At 37.1% G+C, this 22,834-nt stretch overlaps 1 protein-coding gene across 8 annotated transcripts in view; it reads left to right on the top strand.

Annotated features, from left to right (window-relative positions):
* Nucleotides 1-22,834, top strand: part of pum (pumilio) — a 190,843-nt gene that overhangs the window by 76,618 nt on the left and 91,391 nt on the right. For 3 of the 8 annotated variants that reach the window (XM_070287519.1, XM_017163025.3, XM_041774582.2), the window contains exon 1: nucleotides 14,798-15,592. The exons of the other annotated variants lie outside the window; for them this stretch is intronic. In XM_070287519.1, coding sequence (XP_070143620.1) covers nucleotides 15,449-15,592 — 144 coding nt within the window. In that variant the 5' untranslated portion in view covers nucleotides 14,798-15,448. Of the gene's footprint in view, nucleotides 1-14,797; nucleotides 15,593-22,834 lie in introns of those variants that run through there. 8 annotated transcript variants of the gene reach the window in all.

Genomic DNA, 22,834 nt, shown 5'->3' with positions numbered 1-22,834 from the left:
ACAACTCTGGTTTGTTTGCCATGCCGCCTCGAGGGGATTCCAATTAAAGTCTATAGGATTTTCACGCCGCCACCTTTATTGATGCCCACAATAATTATAAATGTTTAAACATATTTGGGGGTTAATAATTAAATGAGCTAAAAAATTGGTAAAAATATGTTTTTTTTTAGATTCAAAAATATATAAAATATATTTGTTAGAAAATAAACAATGTTTTAATAGATTTAAACTACTTTCTGAGTCAAAAATATCCATAAATCTATAATTCAAAACTAAAGCTAAAACTTTGATATGCAAAGATCAAAATACTTTCTTATATATCTTCCATTAAAAGAAGTCTTATTTTTAAGGATTTTATTGAAGCTTTATAAGCAGAATTTCTTAACTTTAGCTTTTCTACTTTAAATCTTCCCAGACTTTCGATCATCAACAGGTTTTAAATATAATATTCCTCCTCCTTTTTGTTTTTTGTACAAGATCACATTTTCTTGACTTCTATCCAAGCTGATTTCAAGCATCATTAGGAGGCGAGAAAAATGCTCAGAGTTTCGCTCATTATGATATCGCTGGGAAGTCATCTAATGTGACTTTTTTCCCGCACGTTGGCGCGAAACGAACTGGAAAATCTGCAATGACGAGGCGGCGACGGCAACTACGACGGCAACCACGACGACGACGACGACAATTTGATTTCAGGGCAGCGACAACGGCGACAGCTTTTCACGGCCTTAATGGGTTAACATTAGGCGACTTGTCGTCGCAGATTTACATGCAAATTGTTAACTCATTTTGCACGTGTCTGCGCCCCATTGCGAATGTTTGTCTTGGCTTTAATCATGCCACTGCCTATTAGGGTAACGCGGTGATTTTCGCTACTGGAATTTGGTGTTAAATTAAAGCAATCAAAGAAAATTATTGAAATAGTTTAGGGAAATGGTCTCTAATGGTAGAGGAGGATAGTTAAAGAGAGTAGAAAGAATCCAGGATTAAGTATAGGTAGCAGGACTTATCTTTTAAAAAAATATATAAATTTAAGATAGTTATTTGTTTAATCTAGCTATGAATTTAAGAGATACATCTATCCGAAATTGGCTTTTAAAATTCCAAATATAGCTCTTGTTGATTTTAGAACAGATATATCTTGAAATTGCTTCAGTTTAGTCATTAATTTCAACCCTCCTTACATCGAATTTTCAATTGAGTCTCCTGCCACCCTCAAATGAACTGTAAATCGAATATACGATGTTTTGCAATTTTGTTTTCCCTTGTTTTTAATTTTTTTTTCTCATTTTGCCAAATCATATCAGAATCAATTATAAAACTATTAGAAAGCCACCCTCGATACTCGCTCCAATCCACCGATCCAGTCAGTCACACGCACCAGGCGGCAGACTTGAGTCTCCACAGCTTTTCCTATATTTTCCAACCAATCCACCGCCTCCCCTGCCTTTTTGATCATTCATCCCACCCAGCTGGACGGTTGGCCATTAAGCTTGTCATCAAACGTTACAAATTAATTACATTCGCAGCAAGAGAGAGAGCTTCCAGCCAAAGGGAAACTGCTGCTGCTGCTACTGTTGCCGCTCCTCATTCTGAGCTGAGTTCAGTTCAGTTCCTATTCCTGGTTGTGTACGCTCCATTAAAACTAAAAAATGCAATTACATATAACGCCTGCGGGGCCACAGCGGCGATAGCGCAATAGCAGCAGCGTCGGCATCAGAAAAAAACAGCAGGAGCAAAACCCAGGCAGGGTAGGGTGAGGAGGACCCAAGTAGCAGACGAAGGATGCCGGCGATGAGTTGATGAAACAACGTTAGCCAAGCGCTGATGGCCATGTCCTTGTCCGCCTGATGATGCTTTGCACAGAGACAAATAATCGTGAATATTGGTTATTAATTAACCATAATTTTTAAATAGGGGAATCACAAGAAGAAAATTATACATTTTAAAAATATTTATATGAAGGAGAATTAAAATTTTCTTTTTGTATTTAAATATTATTTGTAATGTCTAAGTTCCTAGATTTTCTTTCCCTGTATGCGTTTAATTTGCAGCTTTTTACTGACATTGGGGAACTGAGTTGTTTCTGCACATTTTTAATTGCATTTGTCAGTTGTTAGTTAGTTGTTAAGTAAAAATATTAATGCGATTTGTGGCCAGGAAATGGAAACTCGTACTATATTTACCCTATTTGAAGACTCAGGAAATAAGGACAAATAACATATGTTTACTAAAATAATGCTGTTAATATTCAAAGAGATATTTCTCCAGATTTCTCATCATAAGATTTTCCTGTTCATTTAAAATGCATAGGAATTTTTTGGTGGAAAACAAATCCACACACTGAATCCCAGTTTCCCAAAATAAATTCCCATTTAACCCGTTTATTCTGGTCTCTAACCCTCACTATTTTCCATTCGCACATGAGATTTATTGTTGCTTAAATTTTGCAACCCAGTCTGACGGATGGAAATCAAACAAAATGCGCAATTTCCTGCGGTTTGTATCTGTGGCACATTGTGGAATGTGAGTCGAGAGTCGAGGAATGGGGGATGGGGAATGAGGATACCCTGAAATTGAATGAAAATAACTGACGCTATCTGGGGCGTTAGTCCGAGTTGCAGAGCTGCCGAGTTTGCTGCTTGGTTGCAGCTCCTGCCGCAGATAAGAGCCGAGTGACATCCTTGAAGGCGATGACGACAGTTTTTCCCGACTCCTGTTGCTTTTCCCACCGCTCTCCTCTCCCTCTTTTACCGTGCTGTGTTTTTAGGAGTTTATTATCATTACTCTGCCATATGGCGAAAATATCCCGCGAATGTTGGAACACAAGGATTTCCTAGGAGGAGGAGAAAGGACACTGGCTGACGTCAGCTAGAGAGACGCGCCGTCACCACTGCCGCCATCATTATCATCATCATCAGGATTCTCATCATCATCGTCATCATTACAATCATCATCGTCCTCGTCGCCATGATTGTTGCTCTGTTTACACTCCACACTTGTCCCCTCTCAACTTGTCTCCGTCTGGGGCTCTCGTCGTCATCATCATCATCATTATCAGCAGTTCTATCTGCATAACTCGTTGGGGTCTGTCGAGGGTTAAGAGGGCAGCATGTGCAGGCTTTCGGGGTTAACTGCCAGCTTGCGTTTTTCATGTTTTTGAAACAGTGGAATATAAATAGAAGGAATTAGTTCTTAGTTTTTTAAATTTTATGCTAATCCTTAAAAAATGTAACAAATATATACGGGGATGGATTTAGGAAAATCTAAAAGGAGGTTAAAACCGTTAAAAACAAATCAAATTTATAATGAGATGCAATCTATAAAAATGCATTGCATACTTTTAGACATCCTTTTAAGAGTTTTAAAAAACAACAGTGTTTTCTAAGCACCCTTGAGTATTATATTATTTTATATCTTACAAGGTTATATTATTAGTAAGCAGAACTAGTTATTAAACGTCTACTGTACTTCATCTACTAGTTAAAGGTTCTCTTTTTATATTGTCCACTGTAATTGCGAATGCCAAAGAGAGATAGAGCGATGCAAGAGACAGGGTTGTCGTGTTGTGCACATTTTCTAAAACGTTTTTGTGTAAATGTAGCGCAAATTTCGCTACCACCTCTGGCAGTCCACCAATCCGACACTCCTCCACTCCATCCATCATACCTTCCCGCATTCCGTCCGCACACTCAAGTCTAGCGCGTGTGTTTTCATAATGCGCCATAAAGTATGCAATGTTATTTTGCGCTTGATGAATTTTTCCACGTTGCGCAGTTTTGCAATAACCACAGACACATACACTCACGCAGCCCCTATAGTTTCCCCCCAACTGACACCCCCCGAGTTGTTATGCGGGTAATAGTGTAAAGTGGCTTTCATGCTAAAGTGAATTAATGTGTATATAAGGCCCAGGACGAGACTTTCCTGCTATCAACATCATATGAAAATAGCAAATGCTGTCGGAGGAGAATTTGAGCGTGGAAAAGCCGATCGAAAGTGCAGTCAAATAGGTGGAGAGAAGTGCACTTAATTAAAGTGGATAAATTATAATGGAAGCATTACTCTATGAAGTATGGTTAGATTTCCCACTGAAAACATTTGATTTAATGTTGAATTATTACCCTTTGCTCATAATTAATTTACCCAAATCCAAACCCATTTTGATTAATAAATAATTTCCCACACCATCCATCAACCAGGATGCTCCTTTTGAACTAATTCATTATTCACTTCCATTTTGCCACCAGCGCTCACTCATTATTCATGCACTCACTTATACGCTCCTCCGGACATTTTCTTCTCTTTTCTATTCACCAATAATCCAAATGCCCTGGATTCTTGCAGCAGCAGCTAGATCCTAGCACTCAACTCTCCATCAACGAGCTGTAATTAATTTCTACTCCTGATATTTACCCCTTTGTCACCGCTCTTATCCGACCTAATGTAGAAAAATTCATCGCGTATCTCCGGGTCTCTTTCTCTGCTCCTTTCCTCAAACTCTCTGATTTTTTGGTCCCCAGTTTCCCCGTTGGGTTTGGTGTGGCTGAAGCTTTTAGCATACATATTAGATAGAGTTTACACGTAAACGTACTTCATTATTATCCAGACGAGTGTGTCGCATGCACAAACATGCCCGAAAAAACCACCAGAGAAAACTTCTCACCCCGTTCTCAGGGCCATTTTCCCTAGCTTTTTCTCCTTCAGGGCGGGAAAGCAAGCGGGGGCGAGAGAGAAAAAAATAAATACATTAAAATGCCAGCGGGTAAAATGAAGATACAAACAAACGCATTAATACGTGACGCTGGAACATTATTAGAAAATGTGTCTCGATGCTGGTTACTTCTGCTTGTGGCTCCTCTCTTTCCCCCAGGTTTCCTGAGGACGCAGTGGAAGGGTGGGGCGGAAAAAGGAGTGTACGTGCGTCTATGCTGTCGAGTCCTTGGCAATATATTTTAGAATTTTTCCCTCCTATTTTTTTCTCTCCAACTATTTGCGGTTTCAAGCTGTGAAGGTGGCGTAGGGGCGCCGAAAATGGGTTAACTATAATTTTAGAATTTTTTAATATTTGTAATTTTCTTACATTTTATAATTTTAAAGGTCTTTATTATCAGTACTTTTTATAAAAATATTTTTTAAATTTTTATTTAATATTTTTGATTTTTGTATTTTTATTTAATTTTTTTTTTTTTTTTTTTTTTTTTTTTGTAATATAAAATAATTTCTCAAGTTGTATTTATTCCATAAGACCTAAAATGTTGTTTTATAGCTTTATTCTTCTCTTCTGTGAGTCACGCCCTCAATTCTTCAAACTCCTTTTCGCCAGTGAAATATTCGCCATCTATCTCCTTTTGCTGTCATGTCTGCTGAGCGCGTACTTTTAATATGAATTTAGTCCTTTAAGTCTTGGCTGTCTGTTCGTCCAACGAAAAATGGGGGGAGGCGAAACCACTGGCCCCGTGTCCTTCTCCTTTGGCTTTGTTGCACTTGCGTTTTCGATGGGTTTTTCTTTTCTCTGCGCCAATTTTACTTTTGGGCTTGCCGCACGTTTGTTCAATATGTCAATATTACATGCAGAGCGGAGAATCCCACGTCTGCCCTCAACCTCTTGTGATCCTTTGCCTGCTGCTACTGTCTGAGTGGTATTACCAAGACACTTGGAGAAATGTGTTGCTTATTGTACAACAACTTTTATACAATTTTACAAGAAGTTCCTTTAAAAATATTTGCGGAATATTTTCCTACTTTATTTTTTATTTAAAATGAGTTTTTTATGATTTAATTTATATTGTTTCCTAAACTTCTCAACCGGTTTTAGATTGTCCAGGAATGACTAGAGTATTAAAACTCTTAAAAATGTGTTTTAAAATAGGCAATCATATTTTCTAGGTATAAAATTCAATAACATTGATTTTTACGATGCAACATTTAAATACAAATTTTTGTACAGTGTTTTTTGTCCTGGCTGGAACTAGCCTTACTAAAGGATACCCTCGTTCCTTTTTCCATCCTTTGCTTCTTTTTTGCCTTAAGTGACTTAATCAAATAACTTTGCATTCACTTTTTTTTTGTTGCTGCTGCTCAACACTCAATTTTTTTTTTTCCTTCTTCAACACATTTTATTTTATTTTTTTTGGTCCTTCTATGGTCTCTTCTCGCCTTTTTACGGTGTGTTTTGTACGCCATTAAACATGACTTTATTTTTGGCTTCGACATTTTCCTTTTCTCTCTTGGCTGGTGCTTCTTATTTTCTTATTTTTGGCAAATTGTCGCTATTGTATATTTGAGAATAGTGGTTTTGTTGTAGTAAGTGACACGTAGCCCGAGACACGACATTAACTAGACTTTGAGAAAGATGGCAGGATAAAATGATAGATAGCTGAAGAAAACCACTTTCAAGAAACACTTTTGTTGGCTTTTTTTTCTCATTTATTTGATTGCATTTTTAGCTAAGTTAAATACAGTGGAATGGCAAAAAGAAATATGATAATAATTATGAAAAAAGTAGATTATTTCAGATAATTTTATGTTTAGCTAAATGAGAGCTTAGTTTAGCTTTTTCCCTCCTTCAAGTTATAATCTTGAGTAAATTTACAAAATATGAATGATTTATCAGCAACTCTAAATAATTTTGTTTGCCAAAGAAAATATGTACACAGGCTTATTATTTATATACTCGAACCACAAAATATGGTTTTCACGTCTCTTAAAAACACACACTTATCCCTTAACCCTATCTATCCGCTTGCCAATCCCTTGGCATCGTAAAAAAGTCTGTCGATTCGACTTGTTGACTTTAGTTTTTTGCTGTTTCGGCGGCTTTTTGTTAGCCTCTCGTTCCCTCATCTCTCGCCTTTATTTTTAGTGTGACCTACTAAGAGATAAGTTGAGAAAAAGAGATAGAGCAAGGGATAGCACACATAGCATATTTTCCAAATTTCATTGCCTACTTTTTGGACATCTAATCACGCACAGAGAAAGGGGGTTTTAGGAGAAGGAGAGTACGAGTATACCCATCTCAGCTTACCAATTCTATTAAAATTCTTTGCCCCAAAAATGGGGGGAAAATAGGGGAAGGAAGAGAGAGAGACAGAGAGAGAGAGAGGCAGGGAGAGAAAGAAAGACAACTACATATTAGAAAAGTATTAAATTACAGCAGCAGCAGCAGAGTCCTGTGTCCCCCTTTTTTCGCCTCATTTCGGTACACGCCTCTGTTTGCACAATGTCCTTGTCCAGGCCAAAAGGAAAATTATATGTCCTAAAACCACCCAGCTCCCCTTTTGCCCCACCTCCGACTCTTCCTATTTTATCCGCCGTCCAGCAAAGTGTGAAGTCATCGCTTTATAATCAAGTTTTCCTTTCAAGTTTTTCCTCTCTTTTTCAGTGTTTTTCTTTTTTCCTCATTCTTTGTTTCTTCTCCATATGTTCGTTCAAATTGTCGCCTGCCTTGTGCAAGGATGCTAGGATATACATATCGTCCTGTCCTGTCGCCCTCCATCCGTAAGGTCCTTTTGCTTTACGAACAGGACCAAATGTCTCTGGTCTTGTGCGCCCGCCTGCCATGAAAATTAAATTGACCGTGGCTGCTTAAAGTTATTAAAGTCGAAGGCAAACGAGAGACTTTGCCCCCAGACCCTATGTAATGCCAATGTTCAGACAGGAGTCCGGGACCTTAAGCTTTAGATAGATGCTCTTTTTCTGTGGAAAAGCGGGGAATTTAAAAGGAATTTTTGAAGACGAATTGAGTGAATTTTTTAAAAATGAGTTTTAGTTTAAAAATGAGGAGTTTTAATATATTAAAAAATTACTACAAAAGTATATATAACAAGTTTTTAAAGAAATTTATACCGAATTTCGGTACCAATTTTGATTTAAGGAAAGAGTATTCAAAAATGCAATCAGAGGGAGAAAGTACCCAGAAAAAAAGTAAAAAATACCGAACTACCGACAAGGTTCTCTTTGGCTCAGTCAGCACTAAAAGGGGAAGACAGGACAGATTTAGTTAGTCCATCTTCAAGCCTATCCGTGTTAGGTGATGGTATGCCTGGACACTGTAGGTTGGGTTATGTCCACTGCCCGGTTGCGGTCTATTTGAGGCGAAGGCGACGAGACCGATGACATCAGCAGAGACCACACGGAAGGGGGAAACTGAGTATGAAATACTTGTGCATATTTTGTTGGCCTTTCCATTGAACTTGCCAAACAAATTCCAAATGAGTTGGCTCATCTGCTAGTGGGTGGATGGGGGGGTTGGGTTGGATTTTTCCAGCCACTAAGTATGCCTCTTCAATATTTGTTGATGAGGCTCATTTTTCTCGTCATTGGCGTGTCACTTTCACTTTACTCGCTTTGTTTACCTTTTTTTTTTGTACGCTTTTCGTGCCTTGGCTTTTCATAATTTTCCTTTGCATACTTTTTGCGGTTGGGTGACTTTGCTGCTGATTAAATCTGCACAAACACAGACACACACACAACCTCGGAGAATTTCCTTTTAATTTTCCTCTTTTTTTTATATACCCAGCACTCTGTTTCGTGTTTACTTTTAATTTGGTTAAATGAGGCATAAGTGAACACGAAAAAAATAATTTTTTTAAGTGCGTTATAATTTTTAATCAACTCAAGAGTGGGGATAAAAAGCGAAAGCTTAAATGGAATTAGTGGAGGAGAATGTTGTAAATTTAAGTTTGCTTTTTTAGATTTTTAGTAAAGCAAACAAACAAACAACTAATGTTTTTTTCGTATATTATCTTATCTTTACAGGTGCGTTTACTTAAAATATCTATACCTCTTATAAATATTCTAATGAAGGAAGTAATGTAAGTTATGAAAGCTACAAATTGAAAATTAAAACAAAAATTTAGTAGTTGAGAAAATGAAAGTTAAATATTTTTGCCTTAAATGTGAGAGAAAACAGATTTTCGATTCATCACTCAGTAAACAATGCATCATGACTCTTTTGAAGTGAAAACGTTGAACTAAATCTAGTTTAATTTCATGAATGACCGATAATTGTGTCAATAACAAAACAATCGGATGACTGTACCCAAACTAGCAATACTTTTGTAATAATATAATATAAGGAGAACTCAAAAAATATATTCCAAGAGAAACCCAAAAGCTAAAAGCATTTTCAAGGTGCGACATCATTACCTTTTATTACAATGTTTACTTAAGCGTAGCTTTTGTTTATCACTTCTCATTCTCAGCTTAAATTTTTGTGAATTCACGTCGCATTGCTGCAATTTAAATACATTTTAAATACTTTTTCTTGACACCTTTTTCGAAGTGTTATTGTTTACTTGTTTTTGGGTTTTTATTTTGTTTTTGTGTCTGTGCCAAATTATAAATTGAATTAAAGCAAAAAAGGTTTTTCATTGTCATATGTTTTGGTAAATATTTGTATTTCTTTTGAATACTCTTTCCCCAAAATTTATAAGAAAGGAATTTATAGTTCATAAAAATATGTTTTTGATTTACCAATTGAGGGAGTTAAAGTATAAATTTAATGAATTCATTTTTCCAGAAAATGTTAAATATTTCCCTTAATATTGTAGGGTATTCTATGTATTACCTTTATTTCGGTTTCACATTTATTTTTATCAGTTGCTCTACGCTTTGACATTCATTTCATTTGCATTGTCTGACATTCGTCGTTGGCTGCCTTCCAGTTTTGTTGGCCAAATATCCATGAAATGTTGCACTTTTTTGTTGCTATATTTTTTGTCGGGACCCTGGTTTTTGTATGTCCTACGTGCTTCGTGCCATCAAAATAGCATTTGCCGTGGCTGCCATTGAAACATACGGCCTGTTAGAATGTTATCCAGAGTCAGAAAAAACCAGCGTGTTTTAATATTAATTCATTTCAACTAATTTCATTTTAATTTGTCGTATACATTTCACACGTTTTATCATTTTTTTCGGAGCTTTTGCAATTGAATTGAATTAAATTATAGATAAATAAATACGTACATGGAATGGGATTTAATGTTTCTTGCGAAATAATTCAATTAAAAGTGTTCTTTTATTTTAATTTGATTTGTTTTTGATGGAGCATGAAACACAACAACCAACCCATACCCAAAGGGGAATGTAAGGGAAAAAATTGCATAATTGAAAAATCATAAAAAACACTTGGCGAGGGGGATAAAAAAAAGGCAAGTACAACAAGTATTCAATTCGGAGAGCAAAAATGTCAAACATTGTACCAAATGTCAATTAAACATTCGACAACGACGAGGAGAGGCAAACGAACAAATAGATGGGTTAACAGTGGAGAAGATGGGGGTGAGTTGGAGCAGAGGGACCGCACCTCCTACCCCCCAGTCAACAATCAAAATCAAATTGATTTTTAATTAATTTTCGCCACATTTTTTCTCTCTTTCTGTGCCTGCCTGTCTGTCTGTTGGGTGCAAAAAATGTGTGAGAAGTGATTGAAGTAAATGAATGAGAATTGCTCTGAATTGGTTGACCAACCATTCGATCCAAGGTGGGTGGGTTCAATACCGTCGGCGATGATGGGGTCGTCCTCCTTGTCTTGTCAACTATTATAAATTCAATTTAGATATGCCATTCGATGAATGCCAGTTGCGAGACAAATGAATCTCGGGGCTGCCTGGCAGCTGATGAATAGCAAAATAAAAATGAGGAAACTACCATTTGCAGATGGGTGTGTTTGGTACATAAAGGATTTTTTTTGTATAGATAGGGAAAACTAATTAATGAAGCTGTCAGCTGGCTTTAAAAATGGTGGGTAAAATAATATACATAACTAAGTTTATTAAAAGCATAAAGAATACGTTTTAGGATGATAAAGCAAAAAGGAATGTCCTTCAAATAGGAAGAAAAACGAGGAGATGTCAGGTTAAAGATATTTATTGTCAAGATCGAATTGAAAACCGATTAAAACGCATCAAGAAAACCCTTCTAATATAATGATTAATCCCAAATATATTCTTTGTTTTTCAAACTTTCAAAAATTCTCTTGTTTTTCCGATAAATCCCTTTTGATTTTAGTTTTCCAATTTTTTTTTGCGACTCATAGCAAAACAAAACGGTTTTCAAAACCCCCACAAACCAGTAGTAATCCCTTTCTAAATTGTGGCCAAAAGCCATTTCTGTTTTGTATTTATTCTTTCATTTCTGTTTTATAAAAAAGTGTTGCAAACGAAAAAAATAAAAATAAATCATGGCGAATTTCGTATTTATTTGAGGACACGTTATTCAATTACCTGACATCCTCTCCCTGCCAGGAAAGGCAGCAACCACTCGACTTCACATCGACTGACACACTTGAAACTCGAATGCAACACCACCCATTGCCACGCCTCTTTAACCCTTTGATACAACGCCCCCCTCCTGGATGTGTACTTCACTTTCCCATAGTGTGAATTGCAAATGAAATGCATTGTAGGTGTGTTTGTGTGAGAATGGAAATGCACACGAACGCGCATGCAGGCGTTGACTTATCGTTATCGATAGGCTCTCGACAGGCTAAACGAATTTATTTTGTCTAAACAAAACCTCTGTCAGCGTCCTAGAATTCATAAGGAAATTTATAGGTGTGAGGTGTTAGCATAATAAATAAAATAAAATATGACAGGAGAAAAAGAAATTTGGAACATGAAAAGAGTTAGAGAGTTGTCATGTTCCAAGTCTTCTTATTCCTGAAAAATTACTCCACCTAAAAGGGTACACCGATAATATCCTTAAGTTTATGCAGTAATTTCAATTAATTTCTGCCAGCCAGAACATGAAATCTTAGACTTTGTTGCTAATTGCCCAAGGCGAGATAAAAAGACCCCAAACGAGCTACTCCACCATACCATGCGATCGCAAGAGAGCAGAAAGAGAGGAGGGACTAAGCTGGCCAAAATGCAGTTAGGCAGGTCGTGGTAGCTTTGAAAATATTTTTAGGCCAAGAACCCGATCACGTTAATGACGACAACGATGCTCGGTCATAATGATCTCATATGGTTTGTTGTTGCTATCCAAGCGAACGAATGTATTTCGTGCGGTTAACGAACTCGCAATCAAAGTTGCTTGACTGGAATACGAAAAAAAGAGTGCTGTGTTCGGGGCGCGAGATCGTCAGCGATCGTGAGCTCGACTGGCAGCTTTTTTGAATGTCATTGCCGAGGCTTTGAGAGCAAGGTAGGTGGTGGTTCCCTCTCTTTTCTTGTCTGAGTCTCTCCTATCTCTCACAGTTTGCATAATTTTCTCGAGACACAGCTTCTTCTTCTGTGCTAATTTCTCAGGTGCTCCGTGCATTGAACTTGTGAGCTAAAAAAAAAAAAATATAAAATAACAAAAACAATCACGTGAGAGCGGAGCAACCAGAAACTACCGCTTAATTACCAACCCATGTTGCAGCAACATGTTTAAGGCAACAAGTCGTTGTTGCTGCTGTCGGTTTGGATTTGTGCTAAGCACTGCAGTTCTTGCACTCGAAAAAAGAAAGAATAGGAAGTATGAGGGGGTTCTTTTTGAATATATAAAATATTATATAAAATATTTAAGATAGTACAAAATATAAATAATGTTAATGTAAACCTAAACTCTTGTTTAAATAATGTGCACAAAAATCCTAAATCTCTACTGTACTTATTATTAATTTTTCAAGTACCTAATTATTTCTCAGTGCACCTCTTCTTGTACGATTAACCGTTAGATTCTTCTGGCTCAGGTCGTCGGCAGGAAAAGGAAGAAAGAATGTTGTCTTGTGCCCATTTGGGTGAATGTAGTTGATAATGGTCAAGAGGATAATGATGCTGATGGTGATGGATATTCCATTTATTGCCAACAATTTTCCAGTTTTCATAAATGGCAGAGGAGAATAAGGCAGGCTCTCTGTGTCTCTTTTTTCTTTATCCTCACTTGCTCTTCTCGTGCGTGAAATCGGCTTTACTTGTTACCAAGTATTACGTGTATCTTGTTGCGTTTGTTTTTTCTTTTCACACTTAAAAAAGCTTCGGCTTTGATGTTGCGATGTACGAACCTTACTTAATTTGTAATTTAGTGCGCTCCAGGTTTTTCGGTTTGCCTCTGATCTGTTCCATCGCCTCACCTCTTTAGCCTTTCCCCATCGCTCGGTTCTCGGCTTAATTTGTTTAGTCACACTTTGTTGAAGAAGTCAACAAACTCCGCATGGGTTTGGGTTTGCTTAATATATATTATACTCGACGCAGTCAACGAAACCTTTTTTTTTCGCTCGCTGCCCGGTTTATGATCATTAAAATGCTTACAAGGCGCCTGAAACTTGTCATCCAGTTGTGTATAATTAATGAAGCTCATTTCGGTTAGAATCACTTCGCCCCTTTCCTTTTTTTTTATGTTTAGCTGGTGAAATTAAGTTAACGGGAGCTGAACTTGTGCAGAGTTTTTGGCTGAGAGGCTCGTTGGCTTTTACCTGTTGGATTCTGAGTGGGCAAAGTGTTATCTAATGGTGGGAACATTTGCATATCTCTTTCTGGCTGACTGTTTAACTTTTATATCAGCAGCAATATCAGACAAAAGCCTGATTATTTATGATTTCATGATTATTCTTAATCAGGCAATTTTTTTGTTATTTAGATTCAATGATTTCACTATTTTTTCTGGTGAATGATGCAATAATATTAAAGTTAATTAGTCATTAATTTTGTATTATTTGTTTGTTTGTGTAATAAGAATAAACATAACAAAGCCTTTCAGATAAAGATAACGGTATCATTGTGAATATTATTAACAACTTTGGGAACAACTTTAGGTACACTTGAAAATTATTGTCAATTTTAAAAGAATATTTTTTGGGTAATTATCAAGAAATATAAAGCATTTATTTTATTTTCTTTTATAATAATATTTTTAAACTAAATAGTACCTTAACTGAGCTAAAACAGTTTCTAACAAATAAATCTTTTCTCTCTAATAAACACATAATTCTCAACTATTTTTTAATATTTTAGAAAGCAACCTGTTAACATTTTGTAATTCTTTAAATTTGGCGGTTTTTCCCCTTTTTTGTAACTTCTGCGGTAAACAAAAACAATGCATACATTTATGTATGCAACCCACCACCCTCCCCAACTCTTTTCCCTTTAACCTTCGCCTGGTGATTTTCTACAAAAGATAACTGCGCTTTTCTGCTCAACAGCTGGCAATGCCGCTAATATAAGTCCCTGTTCTCGTATAAGAGCAGTATACAAAAAGTCTCCACTAGCCAAAAGCAACAGTTCGCTTGCTCGCTACCGAAATCTTTCTCTGTTTTTGTTGCTGCTCACTCTGTTTTTGCTCTCTAGATTTTTTGGGGTGTGCCGCCAAGGCGGAAAAACGTCAACAACAAGTGTTTTTCACTCAGCTCTCTTCAATGCGCTCTCAAAAGGTTTTCTCGTTCCCCCCTCTTATACGGCACCAGTGCTGTCAGGAGATGACTGTTCGTAGAAGCTAGATTTTGATTAAAAAACAATTTACAAGGAAAAAAATAAAAATAAATCAATACAAATAAAATGTAAAGAGTTCTAAAACAATTAGGGAATTCCCTTTACGACTGAATTACTGCAATATAACATGCCTTTCCATATAACATAAACAAATTCTTAATCTCACCTGAAAAAAAAAAACGCTAAACTGGCAACACTGCGTATACGGCACTTGCATTCGTTTAGCGGGTGCTCTTCGGCTCTCACTCGTTTCGACTCGGCTTCCGGTTTTCGGTTTCGGCTCTGCCCGAACCGGCTCGTGTCTGGTCGTTTCTGTTCGGGCGGCTGATTAGCAGAGTTCCTTACCAAGTTCCAAGTTTCCAATCAGTTCGCCATGAAATTCTGAACACAACGGTTGTCTCGGTGCATCTCGTTTCCGTTTTACACTTCAATTTCGCCGTAGTCGCAGTTTTCGTGCTTTATTTACGGTTTATTTGGGTGTTGTTACAACGAAGCCCAAGAATTGTTAAAAACAAGTTACCCCAATTTGATCAGTGCCTCAAACAGAATAACCAAATATCCGCAATATAAATATTTAAAAAATAAATATAAGAAAGAAGCTAAAAAATAGAAAGTCCCAGAGATATTATCCCTAGATGGATTGTGCGTGTCGTTTAATTGATTTCAAGGATTGCCAAATGGCAAAAGTAAATTGAAACTGTCTCGTTTTCCGTTTCGGGGATTAAAAGTGCTGCAGATTATAACACGCAGAAGGAGCCACGAGAGCTCCCCAACTGAATCTGAATCGGAATCGCTTTTGTGGCCGCCGTGTCACGTCTGAAAAACGAGATTCGGCTTAAAATTTAATTGAAACCCAAAAGAAATTCCAAACAAAAAAAAAATTATTTAAAAAACCAAAGAAAAGTACAGTGATTTATCATACGTAAAAGTGTGAAGTATATTATTCCGGCATCATCAGCCGGAAAGTGTTGCGAAAATAACAGCAGCAACTAGGCAAAATAACAACTATCACAGATCCGGGCGATAGCAGAATGGTGGTTTTAGAAACTGCCAGCGCCCTTTTGGGTGGACCATATGCCCAAGGCGCCCCCGCCTTGAAAATGGTCCAGAAACGCTACATTGGATTACATCAGTGGCTGGGACCAATTCGGACCAAGGAGCTAAAGGAGCATATTGTAAGTTAGACTCTGAAATGGTTCTTTGAAAATTAGTTCGATATGAAAATAGAATAGATACTTGTGGATATAAAACTACCAAAATATTTCAATAATAAACAATTATAATTGTTCTTAAACTTCATAAATACCTAAAACCCTTATCAGAAGTTCAAGTATATAATAATTTAACAAATAAATCTTAAACAAAACTTATCTTACTATGCATATGACTGGCTTGAAAGTGATTCACCGGCATAAAATTTGCAGAATATAAAAAAGCAAACGATAACAAAACATTTTGCACAACTGTTCTTGGCTTAATCTTAAAAGAAAGCTTTAATTCGTCATCTTTCAAAAAAGAACCTTTGCAATTAAGCAAAAATAAACAAAAGAAAAACATTCTTAAGCTGTGGATTTAAAAAAACAGGAAAACAAAAGGAAAATAAAGTCAAATCAATATTATTGAAGGCTTTTAGCCAATTTACTAAACATTTAAATTGTATTTTTTGAAATTCCATATAAATTAAATTAAATTAAAATTAACTTCTAGTGTCTTGTAATCATTTCCGTTGATTGTTTCCTTTGTTTGTTTGCTTACTATTTTGTTTGCAACATTTATTTTCCACACAGTTTTTCACTGGACCCGGTTGAATTTCTATTTGGCGATTTCGTTTTTCCGATGGCTGATTGATTGATTGGCACATTGATTGATTATTTTAGTACAGAGCCAAATCCCTTTTATATACGCCAGCGAATGGCGTGCTGCTGCTTTTTGCATACTTATTTCTCCAAAACCGGGGATTACACGGTTCAGTCCAGACTAGAAGAATCTGAATCTTCCGCCCAGGAGACCAGAAGAAACTGGCTTAATCTTTCGGCCAAGACTAATGAGGTTCTGCATTAGTCGTTTTCCTAGAATGTGTGTGTGTGTGCAATGGGTTCTCTATGTTTTTTATTAGATAACCAACCACAGACCGAAAGGTAAGCGGAGAAGAAGAGTTCACTTTTAGCTCTAATTAATGGGGGTGCCTGTGTTGGTCGGTGAATTTATGGCCAAGGCTTAAATAGCATATGAATTATGCTCTGGGGCACAGGAATCGGCCAGCCAGCCAGCCACGCAGGAAGGCAGTCGGCCGAGCAAGGAAGATGGAAGAGAGTGCATTTTCCAATTGAGTGATTTATGCGCTTTGAAAATCCCTGTAAAGTGGTTAAAACACAGTGCACATTCGCATAGGGAGATGGATTATCAATGCATAATCTCATACACAGGGCATACTCACTACGGAAGAAGTCTGTCCATGCAGTGTTTAGCCCAAAATGAGCTAAATAATAGATGTTTATAATTTGTTAGGCATGCTGGGAGCAATCTCCCAACTAACCTCAGTAGCACCTACCTATATCCACACTAAAACCACCCGCAGATTACGTATTCGACGTGTGTTGCTGCGCACTCGGGTTTCCATTTCCATTTCTCTAGCATCTCGCATCTCCCATCTCGCATCTAGGCAACAAAACCGACCCAACTAACTTGACTGACTGACTGACGCATATCAAAGTGCATAACCAAGTACCCAGATCCAAATAAGGCAAACGGGGTTCTTGGGTTGAGGAAAATGCAACTGTTCTATTACTGTTTTCCCGTCCGTTGCTAGAGCTTATTATTTCAAGGGGCCCAAATGAGAGAGAGGAGATGTCATTGTCAAATGCCTGTGACACTCTGACGGTAATTAGATGGGAATTTTAGCCAAATAACACAAGTGGACGACGGGTCGAAGTGGTGTGTTTGTAAGTGAGTTATGCAAATGTATATGGATTTTATGGATCGATCGAATGGGGGTTGACATGATTTTGGTGTTTTGGTGTTAAGATGGAAGTCAAAAAAGCCTCAATGGTTAAAGGTAGACAACATATTTGTTATAAACTTGTCAAGGTTTAAACAAAAATGGGTCAATGTCTAAGACATATTCAATAAAAGCCATAAATTTGTTAGAGTTTCAAAGAAAATACTATATCTCCCTGCTGTGATATCTCTATTTAAACCAGTATATACCCAACTTGGCTGTGATATACCAACAATGGGTGAATTTAAATTAAATTAAACTACAATTCCCAAGCATGTTTACCGCATTGCCAATGGTAGTTTAGGTTTTCCCCCCCACCCAAAATCTCACAACCGTGGCCATAACATATCTCTCTTTTCTCTCGCTCCCTAATTTCCAGCTGACTCCGGCAACTTTTCAAATAGATTAACTTCCAGCCAAAAACTTCTCGGCAACTGCAATCTGCAATCTGGCGTTCATGTCTCGAGTTGACCTGCTTAAAAGGCCCACAGAACCGCAGCACCGCAGGCAGCAGCTGTCGTGGGTTTTCAGAGAGCCGCTGCCACCACCTCACACCCTGAGCCTAACTCAACTCCTCCAGTGGGTTAACCTCCACAAGTGGCCATGATGCCAAAGATGCCTCGCATCCATCCGTCTTGTCTTGCCTTGCCTTGCCTTGTCTTGTCCGAGCTGCAACTCGAAACCTTCACACAAGTTAAACACTGAAAAGTGCTCGAGGCGAATGGCAAGTAGAGTGTAGAGGCTTTTCCCTCCAAAGGAAAAACTTATCTAAGCCGTTGTTGTTGTTGTTGGGCTTTTCTAAATGTCATTACATCAGTTGCCATCCCTGTTGCTCCTTCAACTGTTGAGGGTTTTCCTTAACATTTTTTTGTTGCTCTGTAACTTTGTTGAGCATTTTACCCCCTTTGACTGCAATTTGTTGTTGCCCCTGCCTCTTCACTGTATCTCTATCTCTATCTCTGGTTCTGCTCAAGTGCATTTGGGTTATGCTAAAAAAAAAGAGAAAAAACATTAAATAGGGGGAGTTTCTTGTAGGAAGCGACGAAGCTTAAGCTAAAGTCTCATGTTCGACGGTCCGTCATCAATTAAATCACGCAACTTTCTATGAAATTAGCCGGGCTTAGAGCGTAAATCAAACACGATCACGACTCCTGATTACACAGTTTTCTTTGTGGTTTTCCATCGCCGCTGCACACCTCCCTTTCTTGGGTTTCCACTTTAATCTGGAATCTGAAGTATTAACCTTCTTCTTCTGGGTTCTTGACTCCATCAGTGGTTTTGCATTTTTCTCGAGAATTTTATACTCTATAAAGAGATGCTAAAGTGGGGTATATTGCTGAAAGCAAGAAGGTTGCTTTGTAATCAGGGTAATAATTAGAAAATAATTAGATTTAAGAAGAATAATTCATAAGGAAAACTTTACAAAAGCAATATTGCTAAAATTTGGTTTTAGAGAGGCTGTAAAAATGCTTCAACTTCGCGATTTTGAGTATGCAACAACTCTGATCTATCTGAATGCTTTATTTTCTTGACTCTACCTAGAAAGAGCACTTAATATTCGTTGCATGGATAATTTTAATTGAAAATTCCGCTTGGTTTTCTCTGCTTGCCTTGCAAATTGCAATTTCCAAACATTATTTCAATTATGTGCCAGCGTGTGTGAGGGCCAATACTCACTCATGTATCTGTATCTGTGCCTTGTGTACTTTGCACACCTATTCTGTAACCTCTCTCCTTGCTCCCCTCAAAGCTACACACCTGGCTGAATGTGTGAATGGTTTGTTGTTATTTTCCTTTTTTGTTTTGTTTTTGTTTTATATCTTTTTTCGCTGAATGTGTGAATGGTTTGTTGTTATTTTCCTTTTTTGTTTTGTTTTTGTTTTATATCTTTTTTCGCTTATATTGCAATTTTCCGTTTCTTATTTTCTGCTGGCAGCATTCGTGTTCGGTTGCAGCTGCAAGTTCTCTTGCCCTTCTTTCGCAGTCTCACTCTCTCATTATTTTACACTCTTCATAAATTAAAAGTTAATAAAAACCCGCAGGTAGCTCTAATTTATTTTTAATATTTATTTTCATTTTTCCCATACGCTGCGTGTATAATTACAGCAAAGGAAAAAATATATACTTGTAGATGTGTACAAATGGGGTTAAGAGAATAGCACTAAAAATAAACTATTTTAAGTTTAGAAAATGCTACTATAAAAAACAGTTTTAAACACTTGTAAAATCTTCTTAGAATTAAAGTTATAAGTAGTTTAGAACTTATCTAAAAAATGTTACTAAAAACCAAATTCAGTCCTATTTTCTTAACCACAACTGTATGTAAATATCGGTTGAGGGAAATAAGAAGGAAACTGTATTTATTTCACCTTCTGCTTTTTGTTGCTGCGGTGTTGTGCAGATTTTATGCATTTTTAATAACGAAGGCGAGCGGAGAAGCAGAATTTTCCGTTGGCAGCGGTGAAAATTGCCGCAAATTAGGTGCCACGGATTCGCATTCGCAGAGGCAAAGTGAAAATCTGAGGCGGATGGAAGATGAGACCGAGCGAGCAAGCTACCGACCTCCATTTTCCTGCCCGCTTTTGCCCCCTCTCTCCCTGTTTTCCCTAGATGTTTGCGATGTGTGGAAGGAAAATTGCAGCATTAACGACTCCATGTTCAGCTATGGACAAGTCGGGGAAAACTCGATGAGATGCGAACACAAGAGAGAGAAAAGATTGTGGTTAAGTTTGGTTTTGATTCAGTTTATTTAAGTATTTTTTTTTTTTTTTCTTTTTTTTTTGGTACGTGGCTTAGTTCAGATTTGGATTTGTTTGGTATGGTTGGGTTTTTCTTTTGGTTTTGCAGGTGAAAACTGGATCAAGTTTAAAAAGGGGAAACTCTAACGGATGCCAAAGAAAAAAGCTGAAAAAAAGTTAGACATTAAAATTGCTGTGTAGACATTATTGATAGAATATAAATTTAGGTAAAAGTGTATTTCTTCAATCTTAAACTCTCCCACACTTAACCAAAAAAAGCTTATTTAAAAAGTAGTTTCCCCTCCACCTTAAAAAGCAATAATTTCATTAAACTTTGGCTTCTCTCCTAAGCCAGCTGGCACAACAACATTGTCATTTTTACGAGTCTGGAGCCCCCCAAGCTTTTGAGACTTTGTGAACTAATCCAATCGAATGCAGACATCAACTGCATCATTCGGACCTTGTTTCCACCTGCGACCAAGAGTTCTACCATTTTCCATTACCACCTGCCTGCCCCCTGTCCTAAGAGTTTTGTAATGAACTTAACTCAATCGCAATATCCAACCATTTGAACTGCACAGACACACACACATACTGCAATCGATGGCCAGTCATTATATAGTTTTTGCCGAACAGAGAGAATTTTTCAATTAATTTTCTGTCAACGTTTGCAGAAAAATCGTAGTAGTAGTCACCAAGCAGAAGAAAATCTCTAAGGAACAGCGACAACGACGAGTAAAAAAAGGTATAAAAAATCTGTCTTAAATTTAATTGTTACCAAGGTCCAGAGAGGAGAGGGAAAGAGTCACGTGTTTCAATTTCTGTGAACAAGTGGCCGAAAGGAGGAGCAAACAACAAAGTTATTAACAACATGTGTTGTCTGTCGTCGACAAATTTATACCATCGTATTTTCAGTATTTTCCCCACGCCCAATTTTTTCCCATTTTCCTTGGACAACATCTTGAGCTTATGACTTAAAGTTGGTATGCAGTTGCTGCTTTAAGCCAGAATAAAGGGAAACGACAGAGCCCAGTGACTTCATTAGATCTGGGAAGAGCAAACGGAAGTGAAAAGCCAAGTGAGAGAGCGGAAAAATCATTTTTGGTTACCAAGGAGCTGGCTTGTTGGATTGGAAAAATGGGAAAGTCGTGACACATACACAAAACAAATTTTTAGGAATTAAAAAGAGAGGATAGAAAGTGTTGTGCTTTAGAATTAAAAAGAGAATTGATATAAACTAATCTTCTGGGAGTTTGAACTATATTTATAAATTTATAAAATAAAATGAATTCTTTTTTGAGAACTTCTCACAATTTTCAGAGTACTTAGTTCAGTAATTATTTAATATGAGAAGTAAAAATTGAATTCAAAAAGAGTTAAACCTTAAATTAACATTATTTTTACCAAGTGCACGAAAGTTACCATCAAAACAAGAAGGGATATACCAGCTCTATATCTCCCAATTTTTTTTCTCCTTGATATTCCCACATTGATATGTCATGACACCAAACCTGAAGCTAAAACCAAAACCTCACTTCAGCCTGAAGTTGTGTTTTGCCTGTTTTGGCAAGTCAGCGTTGGCTCAGCTTCAATTTTCCAACAGAATTTGAATCCAAAGTGACATTGGGAGAAAACAGAGGGGTAGTTCTGAGCAATACAGATGAGAGATAAAGGGAAAACCCAACGAAAAGAGAAGCAATCTTGAGTGAAAAGTTCTTCTTTAGCGCAGACTGCAAATTGGGTTAATTAAAAACTGCTCGAGGTCATACGTAAGTCATAGCAAAATATAAAAAAAAAAATGACCAGGAGAGAAAAAATAAGAGAAAACCAGAAAACCAAGACAAGAAAGAAAGAACGCTTCTAAAAAAAGATGCGACAAACTTTTTCAATTAAACTTAATTCTCATTTTTCCCGTCGCTCATCTTTTGCTGCCACTTTTTTTCCAGCCACGCTTTAAACGCTGACAAAAAAGCGTCACAAATTGAATTTTGATCGATATATAATGCATAGACCAGACCCAAAGGATGGGCCAGAGCGAGAGAGCTCCCTCCTAGGCATGGAAAGCAAAATGACAGCAAATTAGCAGAGGCATAAAAAAAGGTCTCGCACCCAAACTGAAAAACTGGTCGGAAAAAAAAGCCGAGATGAAGAGATGAAAAGTTTATTCTTCCTTGGCTCTAGCTCGTTTCTCGAATTGGAAAAAGTGCGAAAAATTCACAGACATTGTATATTGGGGGTGTAGATAGATAACTTCAAGGCTCGATGACTGAAATAATTGGGTTAGCTCAGGGGAAAGCTGAAAAAATAGAATTTATTCAAGGAAATTGAACCTTGTTAAGAGATTCTGGGAAAGAGAATAAATGTATTTTGAAGCGGAAGCTGCTGGGACTATATGACATATTAAAAGTTATTTTTAAAAAGAATTCTTTATCAATTTAACTTTATCTTTAATGTTGGTTTAACTTAATCTTTCTTGGTTTTTTTTATAAAAATCAATTTTAAGCATTAAAGCTCGGCTTACATCTATCAAACAGGCACATAAATCTCAAAGTTATTTCCCCTTTAGCAATCACTTTACTTTACACCTTTTTGAGGTCGTTTTCGCCGTTACTAAATATAAATTCCTCAGTCAGTCGATGACAAAAAAATATTCCCTCCAACAATTTGAATTTCTCTTCCAC

Source organism: Drosophila kikkawai, chromosome 3R (assembly GCF_030179895.1).
Source record: "Drosophila kikkawai strain 14028-0561.14 chromosome 3R, DkikHiC1v2, whole genome shotgun sequence".
NCBI lineage: Eukaryota > Metazoa > Arthropoda > Insecta > Diptera > Drosophilidae > Drosophila > Drosophila kikkawai.
Note: the sequence above shows the minus strand (reverse complement) of the source record. Positions and strands in the feature narration are given on the sequence as shown.